This window comes from Scleropages formosus, chromosome 2 (genome assembly GCF_900964775.1).
Source record: "Scleropages formosus chromosome 2, fSclFor1.1, whole genome shotgun sequence".
In the NCBI taxonomy this organism is placed as follows: Eukaryota; Metazoa; Chordata; class Actinopteri; order Osteoglossiformes; family Osteoglossidae; genus Scleropages; species Scleropages formosus.
The window spans coordinates 22,774,268-22,790,262 of NC_041807.1; the positions used below are offsets into that span (position 1 = coordinate 22,774,268).

The 15,995-nt window shown below is 44.9% G+C and overlaps 1 protein-coding gene across 4 annotated transcripts in view; it reads right to left on the reverse strand.

The window, feature by feature from the left end:
- Nucleotides 1-15,207, reverse strand: part of pkd1a (polycystic kidney disease 1a) — an 80,879-nt gene extending 65,672 nt beyond the window's left edge. For all 4 annotated transcript variants that reach the window (XM_029259352.1, XM_029259351.1, XM_029259360.1 and 1 more), the window contains exon 1: nt 14,750-15,207. In XM_029259352.1, coding sequence (XP_029115185.1) covers nt 14,750-15,012 — 263 coding nt within the window. In that variant the 5' untranslated portion in view covers nt 15,013-15,207. The remainder of the gene's footprint in view (nt 1-14,749) is intronic.
- Between the last annotated feature and the right edge of the window lie 788 nt (nt 15,208-15,995).

The window sequence follows — 15,995 nt, forward strand, 5'->3', positions numbered from 1 at the left end:
TTCCAAACACGTGGATTCTTCCAGTTCCAGTCTCGGACCCCACCATATCATGTCATGGTATATATACCGACATGGTATATAAAGCCACCAACAATCAACCACCCACGGTGGTTTTTTCGATGTCACAACTGTGCCGTCACATAGGAGCTGCTATAATCCCCACCAATACTGGTTTTCTGCTTGGGTTGTACAACCACGACAAAGTCTGGATTAAAAGGAAGCCGGTAGAAACGATGACGACAACGACAACATGGAGGCATTGAGCAGAAAAACTAAAACACCGCAATGTGGTCCGGCATGGCCCAGCCCCACACTGCAGGGAGTGTCAGTCTTTTCCCACTGTTCTACTGACCGACTAACCACTGTCCATTGCGGTGTGGTCAAGTTTTCAAAAGAAGCTGAACTTTTGAAAATAATTTTTTTCAGCATGCCCTTTGTTTACATTTTAATGCCTGCGCCTCAGAAGGAAATTACGCCATCTTGCGGGTGTAGCCAGCGAGCCCCAGGGATCAGATGGCCAGCGAGAGAACAAACAACCCAGCGTTACTTTGTTCTGGGTGATGGCAAACCAGAAAATTCAGGACCCTGGGATGCAGGGCTACTGCTGCTGATGTGACCTCTCCAGGCTGCCATGGCTCCAGCAAGGCAGAGTGTTGTGCTGCCTTCACGTGGTAAATCCCAAGAGTGAAACTGAAAAGGCACTATTCCTGGCAAGGGGAGGGAAGGGGCGGTCAAAGAGGGTGGGGGAAGTTGGGGAGGAGGGCTAGAGGTTCAGGAAGGTGGGGTGCGCAGCCCCGATGGGAGCCGCCTCCGCCTCTTTCTCCTTCTCGTCCTCCTCCTCCAAGCGTTCTGCTCCAATCCGAGGGTGGGTCTAGGACATTCTGTCCATTTCGCTGCTGCTGCCGCCACTGTCTGGAGTCCAGCTGGCAGGCGGAGCTCTGATCTCCTCTCTTGCGTGCTGGTAAATGAAATCACACGCAGATCTACCCTCACTCCACGCAGCACCTCATGCAGCCTTGCCCGCACCCAGCTCTGCTCGCCTCGGGTGTCCGAAACATCGAAGCCCACCTTGAGCGCCAGCTTTTGGCTTCACGCATCATTGCAATAACAAATGTGTAAACTTTTTATTTGTGTGTTTTTACAAATGGAAATGAAAATAATGTTCGCGCAAGAAGTAAGTGTGGCTAGTTTGGGTCACTTTGTTCCACAAGAAGATGCTACACACACACATTGTCTGAAACCGCTTGTCCCACGCAGGGTTGCGGGGAGCCGGAGCCTAACCCGGCAACACCAGGCATAAGGGTGGAGAGGGAGGGGACATACCCAGGACGGGACACCGGTCTGTCGCAAGGCACCCCAAGCGGGAGTCGAACCCCAGACCCAGCAGAGAGCAGGACCTGGTCAAACCCACTGCACCACTGCACCACCGTGCCCACTAAGAGAAGTCTAGTTCCTGTTTATTTTTCACTCAGAGACACAGATTTGTGCAGGGTCCTGAAAATGGTGAATAAGGCCCTACATGGCTACTGGGAGTTGACTAACGATTGATGGTCGCTGCCGGGTGGATTATTAAAGGTTAACGTGTGATGGCTCCCGTCCGGATATCTCGGTCTTGTTCTCAGTTACCATGGAGCCGGTTCTTTCCAGGTCACTCCATCAGACAGGTCTTGGCCGGTTCTTGTTTGGTAACCAGGAGCTCGAAGGACGGAGCGCCCACACTAACTCACCAGGAAACCCAGTGTTTACACAGGTTCCGTGCTCCCGTTCTCCACTCAGTGCGCCTGGCATGCGCTGTTCGCTCCAGCTTCCACGGATCACTCTCCCTTTCCTTCCCAGGTTCCAAAATCTTGCTTCTTTTGCTTTTCTCCCTTTTCCCCGCGCGTCTCAGTTTCTTTCATTCCCTACCTCCTTATTCTAAAAATTCATCCCCTACTTATTTGTTACGGCGACAGGCGCGCTCCGTTGCTGCCAAAACACAAGGCGTTCAACAATATTTGCAGGCTGCACCATGTGTGTTTCCATCTGTTACCATCTGGCTCACTGTTACTGATCTTTATGGCTGTGACTAACTAAGGATACCTGAAAGCTATAACCTATGCTGAAGGACCGAAGAGTGTACAGGTTAACGACTGTAGTGGCAGTTAGCATGCATGCACGCACGCACGCACGCACGCGCACACACACACACACACCTGCATGCAGCATATCAATGTGCATTTCATTGCTGTCAACCAAACACAGCAGCTGAACCCTATCATTCTTTGATATTTATTGATAGGAAATGCACAGGCTCCTCATCTCATGCACACAGCTAGAACCAGATATGTGCCTGTAACCTGATTTGTTTATAAATCAAGCCACTTTTAACACTAAGTCACAATCAGCAAAAGCTTAATAAAACAGAAGTCAATTGACAAATTCTCCGATTAGGTTGTATAAAAACCTCACATAAAAAATACCAAGCTGTATATATGGGTGAATCACCGTGAAAGCTTAAGACTGGAATCTTCACATTTTCCCAAGTCACCCCGGATAAAAACATCCAGCTGAATAAACAAATGTGAATATAAATGTAGCATTGATGCATCCCAAATACTCTGTTACACTTCATGTTTTAGTAATTTCATTAACTTCAACCTACGTTACCATCAAAACTATATAAATATTGCTCTTTAAATAACACACACTGACTGAAACCAGTGGTCCAAAGCAGGGTCGCGGCGAGCTGGAGCCTAACCCGGCAACACACGGTGCAAGGCCGGAGGAGGGGACACACCCAGGACGGGACGCCAGTCCATCACAAGGCACCCCAAGCAGGACTCGAACCCCAGATCCACTGGAGAGCAGGCTCCAACCAAACCCGCTGCGCCACTGTGATAAATAACTGAAAACGAAAATACGTTTTCTCCAGAAATTCCTATTCAGTGCTAACTGTTGACCAACTGATCCCATAAATCTGCAGCATTCCTTACCTTATTACTGACTACACCTTGTCTCCAGTGGTAAACACTGTGAACGTCAGCTGAATAAATGTGGTTCCACACTTCTACTCTGTTTGGGCGCACTTTACTGCCATGCATCGGTTTGGAGGGAAACGCACGTCATTTTTGCTCTGTAACACACTTAAATTTTTAGAAGTACATAAATCAAGAAACTGCAATATTCTTCAAATTCAAGGCCAACGTACTGGTCAATCCTATAAAGGAATAGACAGAATCAATACCGTCTGAAGTGCAAACACTCCAGTAGCTTACAGTATCTGACACGCTGGTTTTTGTAAAAAGCCACCCTAATCTCTGTGCTAAAGGAAAATAAATTTTGTTTTGCACTTTAGATTAGTACCTCGTTTCATACTGAATTTATATTTTGCTGTGAGACATTTCTGTCAGATGTGACCACATTTAGTACTGAAGCAGGATTTTGGTTTTCTGCTGATGGAGCCATTAAACTGCTGCAGAGAGGCAAATTGGCAGAGTCTGTGGCTGCAAGGCACAGCACCGAGCAGAGAAGCAGGAAACGACCGTAGACGGTTTTTGCTCAAAGCTGAGGAGTAAATATGCCAGACCTACGGAGGCTGGCGCTACGGATACCGGCTGAAGCGTGACGTGTCCCATTCCTTGGCCTTCCTTTAGATGCGTTGCGCGGCGTTGTGGCGCGTGTGTGTTTGCGTGAAAAGGAGGACTTTCTTTTTCCCGAATTTGTCTCAAAAAATCCTTATAAAGTCATTTTTCTTCATTATCAACAAGTTTTTTTTTTGCTTTTTTCTTCACACTGTGCCAAATTCATCCATGGGAAAATCGGCATGACGTGCCCACAGAGACGTAAACAGACGTGTGGGTATATGTGAGTCACAGCCTACGCGAGCCGAAAACTGAACCGACTACTGTAAAATTACACAGAGCTATGTGTCCGAGCGCGAGAGTCATTGCTGAGGGTCTTACTTTCCCAACAGATCTGACCCGGTTGCAAACCACGCCCTCATGAATAATCTGCACCAAAAAACACTGCAGTGATCGCTGCCATCGTGACAATCAACTCTGCAGCCATTACTACCGCTAAATATGCACCGACGTGTTTTCCGGGCCTATCGAAACGATAACTTGAAGCAATAATGCCGTTATGAAAAATCATCAAACTGATGGAAAATGAACGGTGTAAATGAGCGCGCGAGCGTCCAAGAAAACATAAGGTAAACACCATCGATCGGCCCAAACAAATCAAGGGCAGGTGATTCGGACGTGACTCAGTGGCCAAAATGCTGCTGATCCAAATCACAGGAGATAGTGGTGCCGGTACGAAATGCGAGACTTTAAACAACGCAAATATCTGACACACAACACATCTTTATTCACTTTGTTTTGCCTGGCAAAGGAATTCAGGAGCAGCAGCGGTGGGAGAAATGTGCTGCCACATTTATATCCACAGGAAATAACGAAAAGTTTCTGCAAGGAAGCAGCCTCCTTCCCCAGAATTTTCGTCACCCCCCCCCCAACTCTTCACTCTCCATGCTGTTTCTCTTGGCTGCAGCTGTGCGTTTTCATCTAATTACAGAGCAGAGGATTAAATTATCACTTTCCGATCGCTTTGTCTTTGTGTGGAGAACAGTGAAAACACGGGGAGAGAAACAGGAGAAAGTTCCGTTTTTTCCTGTGCCAGTGTCAACCAAGAGATGAAGTGTGGCTTCTGCGTACACCCCACAACTCGGGTGCTGTGTAGACACCAGCCGGCAGGGGTCTATCCGCGGTGATGCCACTGCCGGTGTCTGCAGTGACATAACAAAACAAAACATAATTTTGTGTGTAGACAGCCAAGGTTGTTGAGGTGGCAGCGGGAGAGGTGTAGCATGCTGACTCTGGCTAGTTTTGGAAGTACGTTCTTTCTAGCACTCTAACGTGGACAAAGCCACTGGAGTAGGACTATGTTGTTGGGTGGGAAGGAGATGAGCAGCTGATCAGGAAGGGGAGGAGGACAGAGATCCCAGACAGATAAGCTGTACACACAAACACACACACAGAACTGAGCCAGGGACTGGTCTGGCTCAGCCAGGAAAGCTGCTTTTCCACAGCTTTCACAGCTCAGGTCTTGGTTGATGTGTCTGCCATGCTCCCTGTTGGTACTCCCGAGGAGATCCCCGCATCATTATTCCGCCACTGAAGAAATGCTTTCGGGTGAAGATGATGTAAAATTTGGATTTTTTCATTTAGCAGACACTTTAAACCAGAGTGACGTACAACTCGGAGAAAACAAAAGTGCACCAACAACAAAGAGGTTTAGATACCAGACAAACGACTCCTGTCAATTTGTCTAATACCACTCTTTCTGCCGATGCACATTACAAGGTATAGCATTCACAGGAAACGCAAAGGGGATCATGACAGAAGTGGGTGGAAAAGAGATATACTTTGAGACTCTTCCTGAAGGCTGAAAGGGACTCAGCAGTTCTGAGGGAGCGAGGAACCTTATTGCGCCACATTGGAACCAAGAACCTACATATTTTCAACTTTGGACACCTTGTACGTGGGACCTCCAAGCAATCAAGTGCCTGCCTACCTACAGCTACCTTCAGCTACTTACAATCCAAAAGGTTGTGAATGAACCGGAGAATCGGCCTGGCACCGTGTAAGGTGGCGGAGCTCAGACCCCACCTTTCTGGGATCTGGACACTCAGCTTATTGGACAGAAGCAAACTGAACCGTAATGCAAAATCGAGGGAAAGAAAGCAAGTCTCGAAAGCCACAGGTGACAGACAACACACGACCAGGCGGCGGAGGAGTTTCAATACTATGATATAACTGCAAAAGAATTTAGGACTTCCTTGAAACCCCAGCCTCCAAACTTTCCCATTCGCTTCCCAGCAGCTGCTGTTTGAATCAAAGGGAAGGACTGAAGTCTCTTTCGGCCAGCAAGCTGTCGCAGATCAGATGATCTCTCCGCCTGGTGTTGAGGGGACTCAAATGCTGGCCACCTTTTCCAACCCCTCAACATTTCTTGACTAGGGCTTGCTGCCTCCTCTGTCTTCACCACCTTCTGGTTTTCAGCCCTAATGCGCTGTCATCTCCACCCCACCCCAACAGAAGCCCATGAGCTCATGGAGCAGTGACGGAATGGTGCCCTGCCAGACCAACTTGAAGCCGCGAGGACAAATTAATGACTACCAGTGCTGGAACCCCAACAAAATAGCCATCTCTCCTCAGCACGTTTGAGGTGTTACGAGTCCCAGAGAAAGGGAAAAAAGGACTCATTGCAAATAAAATAATAACTTGAAGGCATGCAATTCTGCAAGCACAACAGCCCTTTGTGTTCTGGAGGGTGGGCCGTGCTTGGTAGAGGAGAAAACTCATTAGCATCCACCTTCTCCGGTTGGAGGCACACAGGCGGGGTAAGAGGAGATGACCAGGACTTTTATGCAGAAATCTGTGGACCCACATGAGTCACAAAGCAATATGTCTACTGTATATGACTGTGTTTTACCTGATAGTCAGGAGCCATAAGGTCAAGCATCAAACAGATACAATATAGTGGGACACTGTCCCCTGTTTTCATGGGTGGACCCTGGAGTCTGTTGCCATAGAGATAACTGTGTATTTCCACAAAAAGTGGGAAACATATGGGAAGATCAGACTGAAAATGAAGGTAGTAAAAAAACTTGGGAAATAAATTGCCAGTGAAAAGGGAACACCTTTGACATGGAGATCCCTTTCTATAATATCTTTTATACAGAGAAAGTGCTTATATATATGTATATATATACATATATATATATATATATATATATATACATATATATATTATTAGGAATGTGATTAGGAAACGTTGATATTCTGCTAAAGTTTTATGCAGCTATATGGTGAAAAGTAACAACTAACTGTACGTACTTTAGCATCACATGTCTGCATGTATGTCTCTCTTTCTGCTCTTGTAATGCACACACAGTATTTTCTATGAGATGTATGTTGCTCTGGAGTGAAGCATCTGCAAAACGAATAAATGTAAACGTAAATGTAATATGCATGAAGACATTATTCCAGAAGCAAAACGCAAACAGTCTTTACATTTTAAAAAAAGACAAGGATCTTTCCAACCGAGTCCCTTTCCAGCATTCAGGGAGCTGAAAGGGTTTGCGCGTCTGTGGGCGGGTGTCTGCTTTGGGCTTTTCTACATTTCAAAATATTCCCAGAAAATACTTAATGTCCACAGACCACATTTTTAAAGCAAAAGGGAGGAGGACTGCCACTCCCTTTTTTACAAAGAAAAGTTAATAATTTGCCAGATGTTCACTTTGCCAGCTTGCCCAGAACTCCACCAGTGTAATATTGCTCAGAGAAAATGTTTTTGAGCGCTCCGTTACACCACCATGTGCAAAAACAAAAACATGAGGAGCAATGACAGAAACACCACCCCAAGGGTATCTCCTGCTGCAACAATGATGGTGTGGTGGGCTGCCGGCTGAGGTATGCGGTGGGCCCAAGGAGCTTCGGAGGCCACTGGCAGGCGATGGTGCATAAATATGCCATTTATACTGGCATGTGCACGTGTCCCTGCCAGGTTTCCTCATTCCATCCTCTCTCTTGGGAGCCCTTTCATTTTCGAGGAAAGACAGAGAGAAGAAGATAAAGCCAAAGAAAAAAGGTGGATGAGAATGGGACATGGGTAGAAGCCAATCATTCAAAAGGGAGAAAAGAGAGGAAGTGAGGATGAATATGAGAGGAAGGTATCGGAAGTGCATAGAGAAGCGAAAGGAGAAAGGGTAGGTGAGATGGTGGTGACAGCAGGATGCTGAGAAGACAGAAGGTAGAATAGAGAGGTAGAAGCAGGTGAGAACAGGGAAGAGAGAAGGAAAGTGAATTTCGGAAAACAGTCAAATCAAAGCAAATGGGAGAGAAAAGTGAGAAACAAGGACGGAGTTTGGAAGAGAAAGAGCAAAGGGAATGTGAGCAGGAATTTAAGGAGCAGAGTGAAGAAGGTGGAAGTAAACTGAGACGGAAACACAAATGATGGAAGAAAATGAGGGGAAGTGAGAGACTAGGCAGGTGGTAAAGGATGGAGGAAAGACCAAGGACAGATAGTGAATTCTGAAGACATCAGCGAGACACATTGAAAAGAGAGCGAAGAGGGTGATGAGGGTGATAAGAAGTATGGACAGAGGATCGTGGTGGGCAGTGAGGAAATAATTATTCCGGGGGTGGGTGAGGAGGTGTTATACATTCTGAAGCCAAATTTGGTTGAAAGTGTAAAAACACTCCTGCCATATAGGTTGCGTTGGACAAAAAGTGTTCACTAAGCTGCTACAGTCGTGAGTCTGGTCAAGTTCCCCATCTGGCTCACCTCACCTGCACCTCATTTACTGCCTTGTGAACCGTCTGCGCTTCTGCAGAGGGATGATGTCGTCATTCGAAATCGCCAAGGCAACAAAACAAACGGCGCTCCACACATGGCCAGAATGCGCTGCCTTCCAACTCGTAAACCTCCACTTATCCAACAAGTTTGGGTGGATTTTTTTCTTTATGTTGAAGATATCGTTTCCTGCCTTTTTCTCCCATTTCTCATTAGTGAGCTCAGGCCGTCTTGCCCTGGCGAGACGGACCCACGCTTCGGGATCTGCGTTCCCTTCTGGCAGGCTTGATGACTGATCTCTATGGCGATGGCTTATCGGTGGAATGCTGCTTGCCGGCCTGTACTGCCGCCACCGGCACTCTTGACTGTGCTTTTGTGGCTCTGGATGCTGGCTCACCCACCTACACTGGTACACTTTGGTTGCTGTGATGAAAAGCAACACCCTGCTGCTCTTTCTTCATGGTTCCTCTAAGTATGTGAGGCAGCGGGGAATAAAAACTGCATGGGCAGAAAAGTTGTACAGTTTGCTTATCGACTACATTTATTCATTTAGCTGATGCATTTTTCTAAAGCAACCTAATATGATTTACCACTTTATAGAGGCTCACAATTTTTTTTACTGGCGCAACATTGGAGTAAGTGCTCAAGGACAGTACAACAACACTTTGGATTTGAACCTGCAGTCTTCGGACAGACAGGCAAGCACCTGAACCACTATGGTATCTTAGAAACTACGAAGCATGCCACTTAAAAGAACTGCTACTAATATTTTTTTCATGTTCAACCTTGACAAAGCATGTCCAGCATGTCCAAGGTACAAATATTTGAATCTTCCACCACCATTTTGACGCACAGCTGAGTGTATGAGCGCATGAGCCACGCCCCTTTGAATGGAGAGGTCTCATGTATGCAAAATGGAGGTCAATGACCAAGTGCAGCAGAAACAGCTGCAACAAAGCAACCCCAATTTATGGGAGTCTGTGGAAGCACCGTGGTTTGTTCTCCGAAGCCTGTGATCTCAGATGGAGCTCATTCTTACATCTGAAGCGTGGAGCTTAAGGTTCCTGCAAGAAACCGTATCTACTCCTTCCACCTCCCCCTCTGCGGTTGTGGCTGCTCATTTCCGATAGGAGGGTGGGGAAGATGTGGGGGGGGGGGGGGGTAAAGTCGCGGAGAGACCCAGAAAAATATGGAAGGCAGAAAAGATGTTGGGAAGAAGAAAAAGAAAGCGTCTCTCTGTGACAGCTGTCGGCTTTTAAAGAGACGGAGTGTACTGCCAAGAAGTGGTCTCTATAAATATTCTATTTTTAAGGAACACATCTCCGGCCCTGGCTCCTGCCTAGGGCCGATTGTTGAAGAGGGGTTGCCGTGACGATGGGGCAAAGCAAAACTACTTTGCAGCAACCGCATTAATGGGAGACACTGCTTTGTGTTTACATTGTTGACCTTATCACCAGCTGCTGGACCTGAAAGGCTTCCATCCCTGTCATTGTGTTTGTGCGTACAGTACAGTACCCCTCGACACACACTCCTCTGCAGCCAAATGCTGTAGTCTCTGAATTTGTCCCATTTTCTCAGTTTGGTCTAGATGTGTGCAACATTGATCCTGAAAGACTAAAGCTTTTTAGAAGGTGATCATTTATTTAAAGAGAGCTGAAAACCCAGAAGCTCTTGGTCTAGTTGTACAAATGATAGAAGCCATTGATCAACGTCAGGTCATGGACAATTAGTCTGCATATATGGCGGCAATCTCAATAGGAGGTGACCCTTTTGCCCTGAGACTCAAACTGTATACAAAACAGGCACTGTCAGAATAGTTTCAGCAGCTGAATAAAAGCATTATGGGCCAGAGTGGCCAATAAGAGACAGGACACGTGGCCACGGCTGTTATACCCTTCAGTGCTACTTAACCTGAATTGCTTCCTGTAAATACCCAGAATTATATATAGAAAAAGGGTAAAGTTGTGGACAGAAAATCGCTGTGGTTAATGGCATGTAATTTCCACCATTTGAAAAGCTCTAAGCTACAGCCATACGCTGGCGTTCCAGACTTTTATAGTCCCATATGGTAATGGATCGAGACACAGCCAAAGAAGCTCTCCCAGTTCCACAGTCTTTTTCCCCCAAAGACAAGCTTTCTTCTTCAGTTGGGGGAAGGGTCACAACATATTTCCAACCTTTGAAGCAAGCTCAACAGACTGAGCCTAAATCTGAACTGTCGACCATTGAGCAAACACCTACACAGATGTGAACTTAGCATTGTCAGACACAACTGTAACACCTGTGGTGGCCAGCAGCTTTTCATGAAGTTCTTGTTACATCTGTTACATCATTCATCTGATGATTCTCCAAGGTGACTTACAATGTTAGCTTTGTATGCCATGCTACTTAGAATTACTTACCCATTTATAGCTGAATATTTTTAATGGGGTAATTTATAGTAAGTACCTTGCTCATATGTTGTCAAATATGGGGAAAAGGTAGCCTATAAAGAAATTATTGTATCTACTAACATCAGTAATGACTAGGTAGGTTAAACTACACTTCAGAATTTTTCCCAATTTTTGCCTCTTCTTCTGTTGAGTCGCAGCCAATTGCCTACATGCTGTCTGAACATAACACCCAAGGAAACGTGGGAGGAGTAAACCCTGTGCATTCTGTGTTACCCTGCGTCATTCCCCTCTATCAGCTGCAGGCTTCATAAGGTGATGTAACTACAGTTATCTATTCTTGCCTGTCCTGACACCCTGGGTTTACTCCCATGACTGCAAATCTCACAGTTTGCACTGCTTAACCCTGATGGACTGAACATCACCTGCTTGACCTTTGTGGAAACCAGGTATTCAAAACTGCCCCATGAGATGAATTTATTCTGCTCCGTTGCCTTCTCTTTTTACTTTTTTAGTTTTTATGAGCAAGTTTTGATTTTTATTGCTCTTGCTAACTGCTTTATGTCCCTCACTGCTATTTGTCTTTGGATTATTCTCTAAGCACCCTAAGGCAACATGTTGAGATGGATGTTATGCAAAAATAAATCAAAACTAAAATGCAACATGCTTGGAAAAAAGCAGTACTTGACCAATTTCATCTGAAGACCGGAAGCCCTGCGGCCCACCTGTGGGAACGCGAGTCGATTTCATGTTCCCAAGCCCTCCACCTCACATCTGGCTAGTGCTACATGGCAAAGAATTTACCAACACACCCACAGAAAGGCCCAAAGCACTACAGCGTTAACCAACAGGCGCAAATTCCTGGAGGGACGCTGCTGTTGTATCCTTGGTTTGGTTGGTATCTATAGTTTTAAGAAAAGACAAGGAGTGTCTGAGCTTATAAAAAGAGCAACAATAAACTCTTAAATGAATAAAACAACTTGTGGAGTGACTTGTGATGTTTACAGCAACATGTAGGCTCACTGTCAGTGAGTTCCACCGACCCAAAAACCTCTAAAACTTCAAAAAGAATCACCGATCTCTTTGAATGCAAAACATTATACTGTATATATTCTTATAGTTGAAGGTTCAAAGAGAAGCAGACTGTTCTGTAGCAAAATATGTGGTCAAATATGAATTAATTGAAATGAAAAGACTGTAAAGAATTCTGTGTTTTGCTGAGGAGCTGTACAGATCCAAATCGAAAATTGTAAAGATTTCCAAATCACACTCTTCCTTATCTCATACTGACAATATGGTAGCATAAACCATATTTTAGTGTCCTTCTCAGGATTCTGCTGATAAAGTGAAAAGTACATGTCTGTGTAACTAGGTTCCCACACTACACCGGTCACAGCAATGTTTACACCCTGCCTCTCAAGGTAAAAGCACAAGAAGTTTAATTAATCATTTATCTCCACTGCTAAACTTCCACTTTGGTGAAAATTAATCCACAAATTGCTCTTTAACACTAACGTTAGTAACGGTGGCCTTCAGCCAGTGGAGTGGCCTTCACAAGGAAGACCATAAGCACCTGACATGATCTGAAAAAGGAAGGAAACGGCCATGAGGCCAGTCAGGAAGGGCTTCTCGAAAAACTACTGTAAATATCATATTAAATGTTCAAAAAAAGACAGTTCATGTGAAAAACTTTTGTCGTAAAATGTACTTTTACACCATTTCCACCGGGTGATGACCTTACTCAACGCTAAGAACGGACGTGTGACGTCAGATGCACGCATTCACGCGCTCGCGCCAACGTTTAACTGTAAATGTTTCTATTGAAATAAACGGACTATTTAAACCAATACGTAACATTTCTGAAGAGAGCCCTTTCAGGTTCACTGTTATTAACTATGGTTCGGGTAATAATATCATCTTTTAAAAAGTATTCTGTTATAAACTCTAACTGGGATTTTTTTCTTTGCAGTGTAATGTAAACTTCAAATTCCAAATTTTGTTGTTCAACAAACAATTTTGTTCTTTGTTGTCCATGCGTCGTTTTATATCCTTCTGATAATCGCCCAGATCCGCAAAAGTGGATATAAACCGGTAGCACAAGCAAAAACTAAACGTGCACAAATTAAATTGCAATAATAATAATAATAATAATAATAATAATATTAATCTATTCGGCTGCGGGAAAAAGTAATGTGAGCTGAGATTCGTGGGACAGCACTGGACAGGGAAAACAAACTATTTTTGGGTACCTTTTATATAATAGCGTATTCTGTGTGAAGTGGTAAAATTCTGTTTTAAAGTCCTTGTTTTGTTTATCTGAAGCGTCTTTACCAAATTGTTTGTAACTGAGCTGCTGTGACTCTGGTGTAACAAATGGTGTGCATAATATGACAATTAACATAATTAATGACGAATAGAGCATCCCAGCTGAGGTGGACCCGTGGGAAAGCGCTCTTTCCTCATCCCGTCACATACTCCATCGCGCCCACACCGCGCAGAGCCACGCGTCTTGCGCTCGTGCTGTGCACACGCGAGACTCCCACGCACTCCACGTCTTCAGCAGTTTCACAGCACGTCAGCACTAAACATACCACATAGCACGGTACACTCATGACTCAAACATTACCTTTAAAAATAGATCATATTATATTCAGTACAGTTAAAAACTGCTATAAGCGTTGTATATAAGAAAAATTGAAGGAGAAAAAAAACACAGTTCACATTTTTTAGTAATATGCCATCAATGTGCATGCTGTTTATTATTTTTTTATGCTTAAATAATAGCAGAAAGGTTTGGGTCGAATAAATTCTGAAAAAAAAAAACAATTAACTGAGTCCTTAACACTAATTCTACAACTTGTCCCGCCATCATTCTATTAACACGAGTAAGTATTACTATTATTTATCACAGTTACCATAATACTTGCATCACTATCACCACATTGCTACTACTGCATACTTGTATCAGTATAACTCTATTACTTACGCTGCATAACTTATACGCCATGTAACTAAATATTACTATTCTTACTCTTATATTACTTGTATCACTACTGTATCGCCATAACTACTACTTTAATCACTTACATTTAAAAAATTGACATTTATTTATTTAGCAAACGCTTTTACTACATTTCTTGCATCACTATTACCCTATGACTTTGTACTACTGTTTTATTTTCTATCACTACTACCATACACTTGCATCTCTTTTTGTCTCACTCATACCACTATTATTGTTTTACTTTGTATCACTATTACTGTATTTTCTGCATTATTCTAACTGTGGAATTGCAATCATTGTGTTTCTATTACTTTGTATTAGAGTTATTTTATTACCAATATTGGTAATATTACCAAATTTACCATTTTTTGTACTTTATGTCACTCTAACTTAAGAACTTTACCGCGTATTGTATTAGACATTACTCTTATAGTGATAGTCACTTTGTGTCACTATTATTACCGTATTTCATGAATACCTCTCGCAGTCGCTGTTAGATCGTTATTTTTGTTTTACTTTGTGCTACCGGCATAATAACTTATTGCTGTTGCTTTACTTACGATCAGTGCTACTGTACTACTGTTTCAGTGTTAATTTTGTAACCTCGTCGTTTCACTATCTACGATTACAGTGAGTTGTATCACTTGTCACTATTACTGTATTTTTTTGTTTTTGCATCTCTTACAGTGTAACTTCGGTAGCTGTTATTGTTTTACCTAGTATAGTACTGCCGTATTATAATTGTTACTGTTATGTTTTACTTGTTTCACTGTTACTTATTCTGGTACTTTGTATCACGGTTTGCACCGTTGCAAAGTAACGGGGCGCGCGCCTCCATCTTCGGGACCACCCGGGGGGCCGCGCGCAGCCCACGAGTCGCACGGCGGCAACGCAACAGGAACGGGATCACCGCGGTCGGCACGGCGCCTTGTCCCCACTCACGCGCAGGGTTAGGGTCCCGGTTCGGCCGCACGCGGGGGTGGTGGAATGGGGTGGGGGGGGGCGGTGCTGGGGTACTCACAGAGTATCGGTGTCGGACGGGAGCTCCGCAGCGTCGGGTCCGCGCTCAAGCACCGCGTTGGAGCAGTTAACCACGCACGAGCCCGGCGCACCCAGCACCGCGCACGAGCAGTTGGCGGGACACGGGCTGCAGCCCACGGAGTCCGCGGAGCCCGCGAGGAAGCAGAGCGCGAAGAGCAGCGCGCAGAGGAGCCCGAGCCCGAGCCCGGAGAAACAGACGCCATGTTCTCGCTGGGATACAGTCTGTCCATTTCCACTCGGCATAGCTCACTCGCACCGCATCGCCCGCGCGCTCCCAAAGTGTCCCGGGCCGGGCGCGAAGCTGCGCGTCTCCGACGTGCGCATAAAAGTCGCCAAAGAGTGCGCTTTCCCGAGTTCCGAAACCCCCCGCGTGTCCTCGCTTCTTCCGAGCGACTAGATGAACTTGTCGGTAAAAAGTTGCCGAATAACTTCCCTTCCTCTGCCCCCCTGTCCGAGGCGTAGTACCGCGGGTGGCCACTAGGGCTGTTTCGCACCCGAGTCCAGAGATGCTCTGGGAGTGGGACCATCCCCGATGCTGCGTGTCCCTGCTGTTTCGATTTCAAAAATGTAAAAGAAAACTTAATGAAGACAATTAATATTCTGATAATTAAATCAGTGCGAAGTTGCGTTTAAATATACTGTTGTGTTATACAATTTGTTTGTTCCATCCATTTTTAATGACTGCTTGTGCAGTGAAGCCGGGTTTTTGGTGATCCGGAGCCTATCCCAGAGACACACACTCGGGATTTTACAGGCATCAATTTACCTGAAATACCTCTCTACCCTGGTGGAGGAAACTCATGTGAATGCATGGAGAGCATAAAAACTCGCAGAGACCGACTCGAACCCTCATCCAAACCCACAGCCCAGTAAAACGAGGCACCAGCGCTACCCCAGCGATACGTAAATTATTGGGAGAGTGAGAGTCTTCAACATACAATAATGATGTATATAATCCATACAATAATACACTGGGCTTTAACATCTTACCCTGTGTATTATTGTATGGATCATATACGATCTTTGTTCTATGGTGAAGACACCTGGACCACCAGGTTTTTTCTCCCTTGCCTTTCGATAGGGAGTTTTTGTTTTCTTTTCCTCCGTGGCCAGTTGGCTTACTTATAGCTTTAACTAATATCGTTATTGTAGTTATTTAATGTATAGCTAGACTTTTATTAGTATTATATCTCCTGATCCTTTGTTCAGGGCTCTGCCTCTGTGTC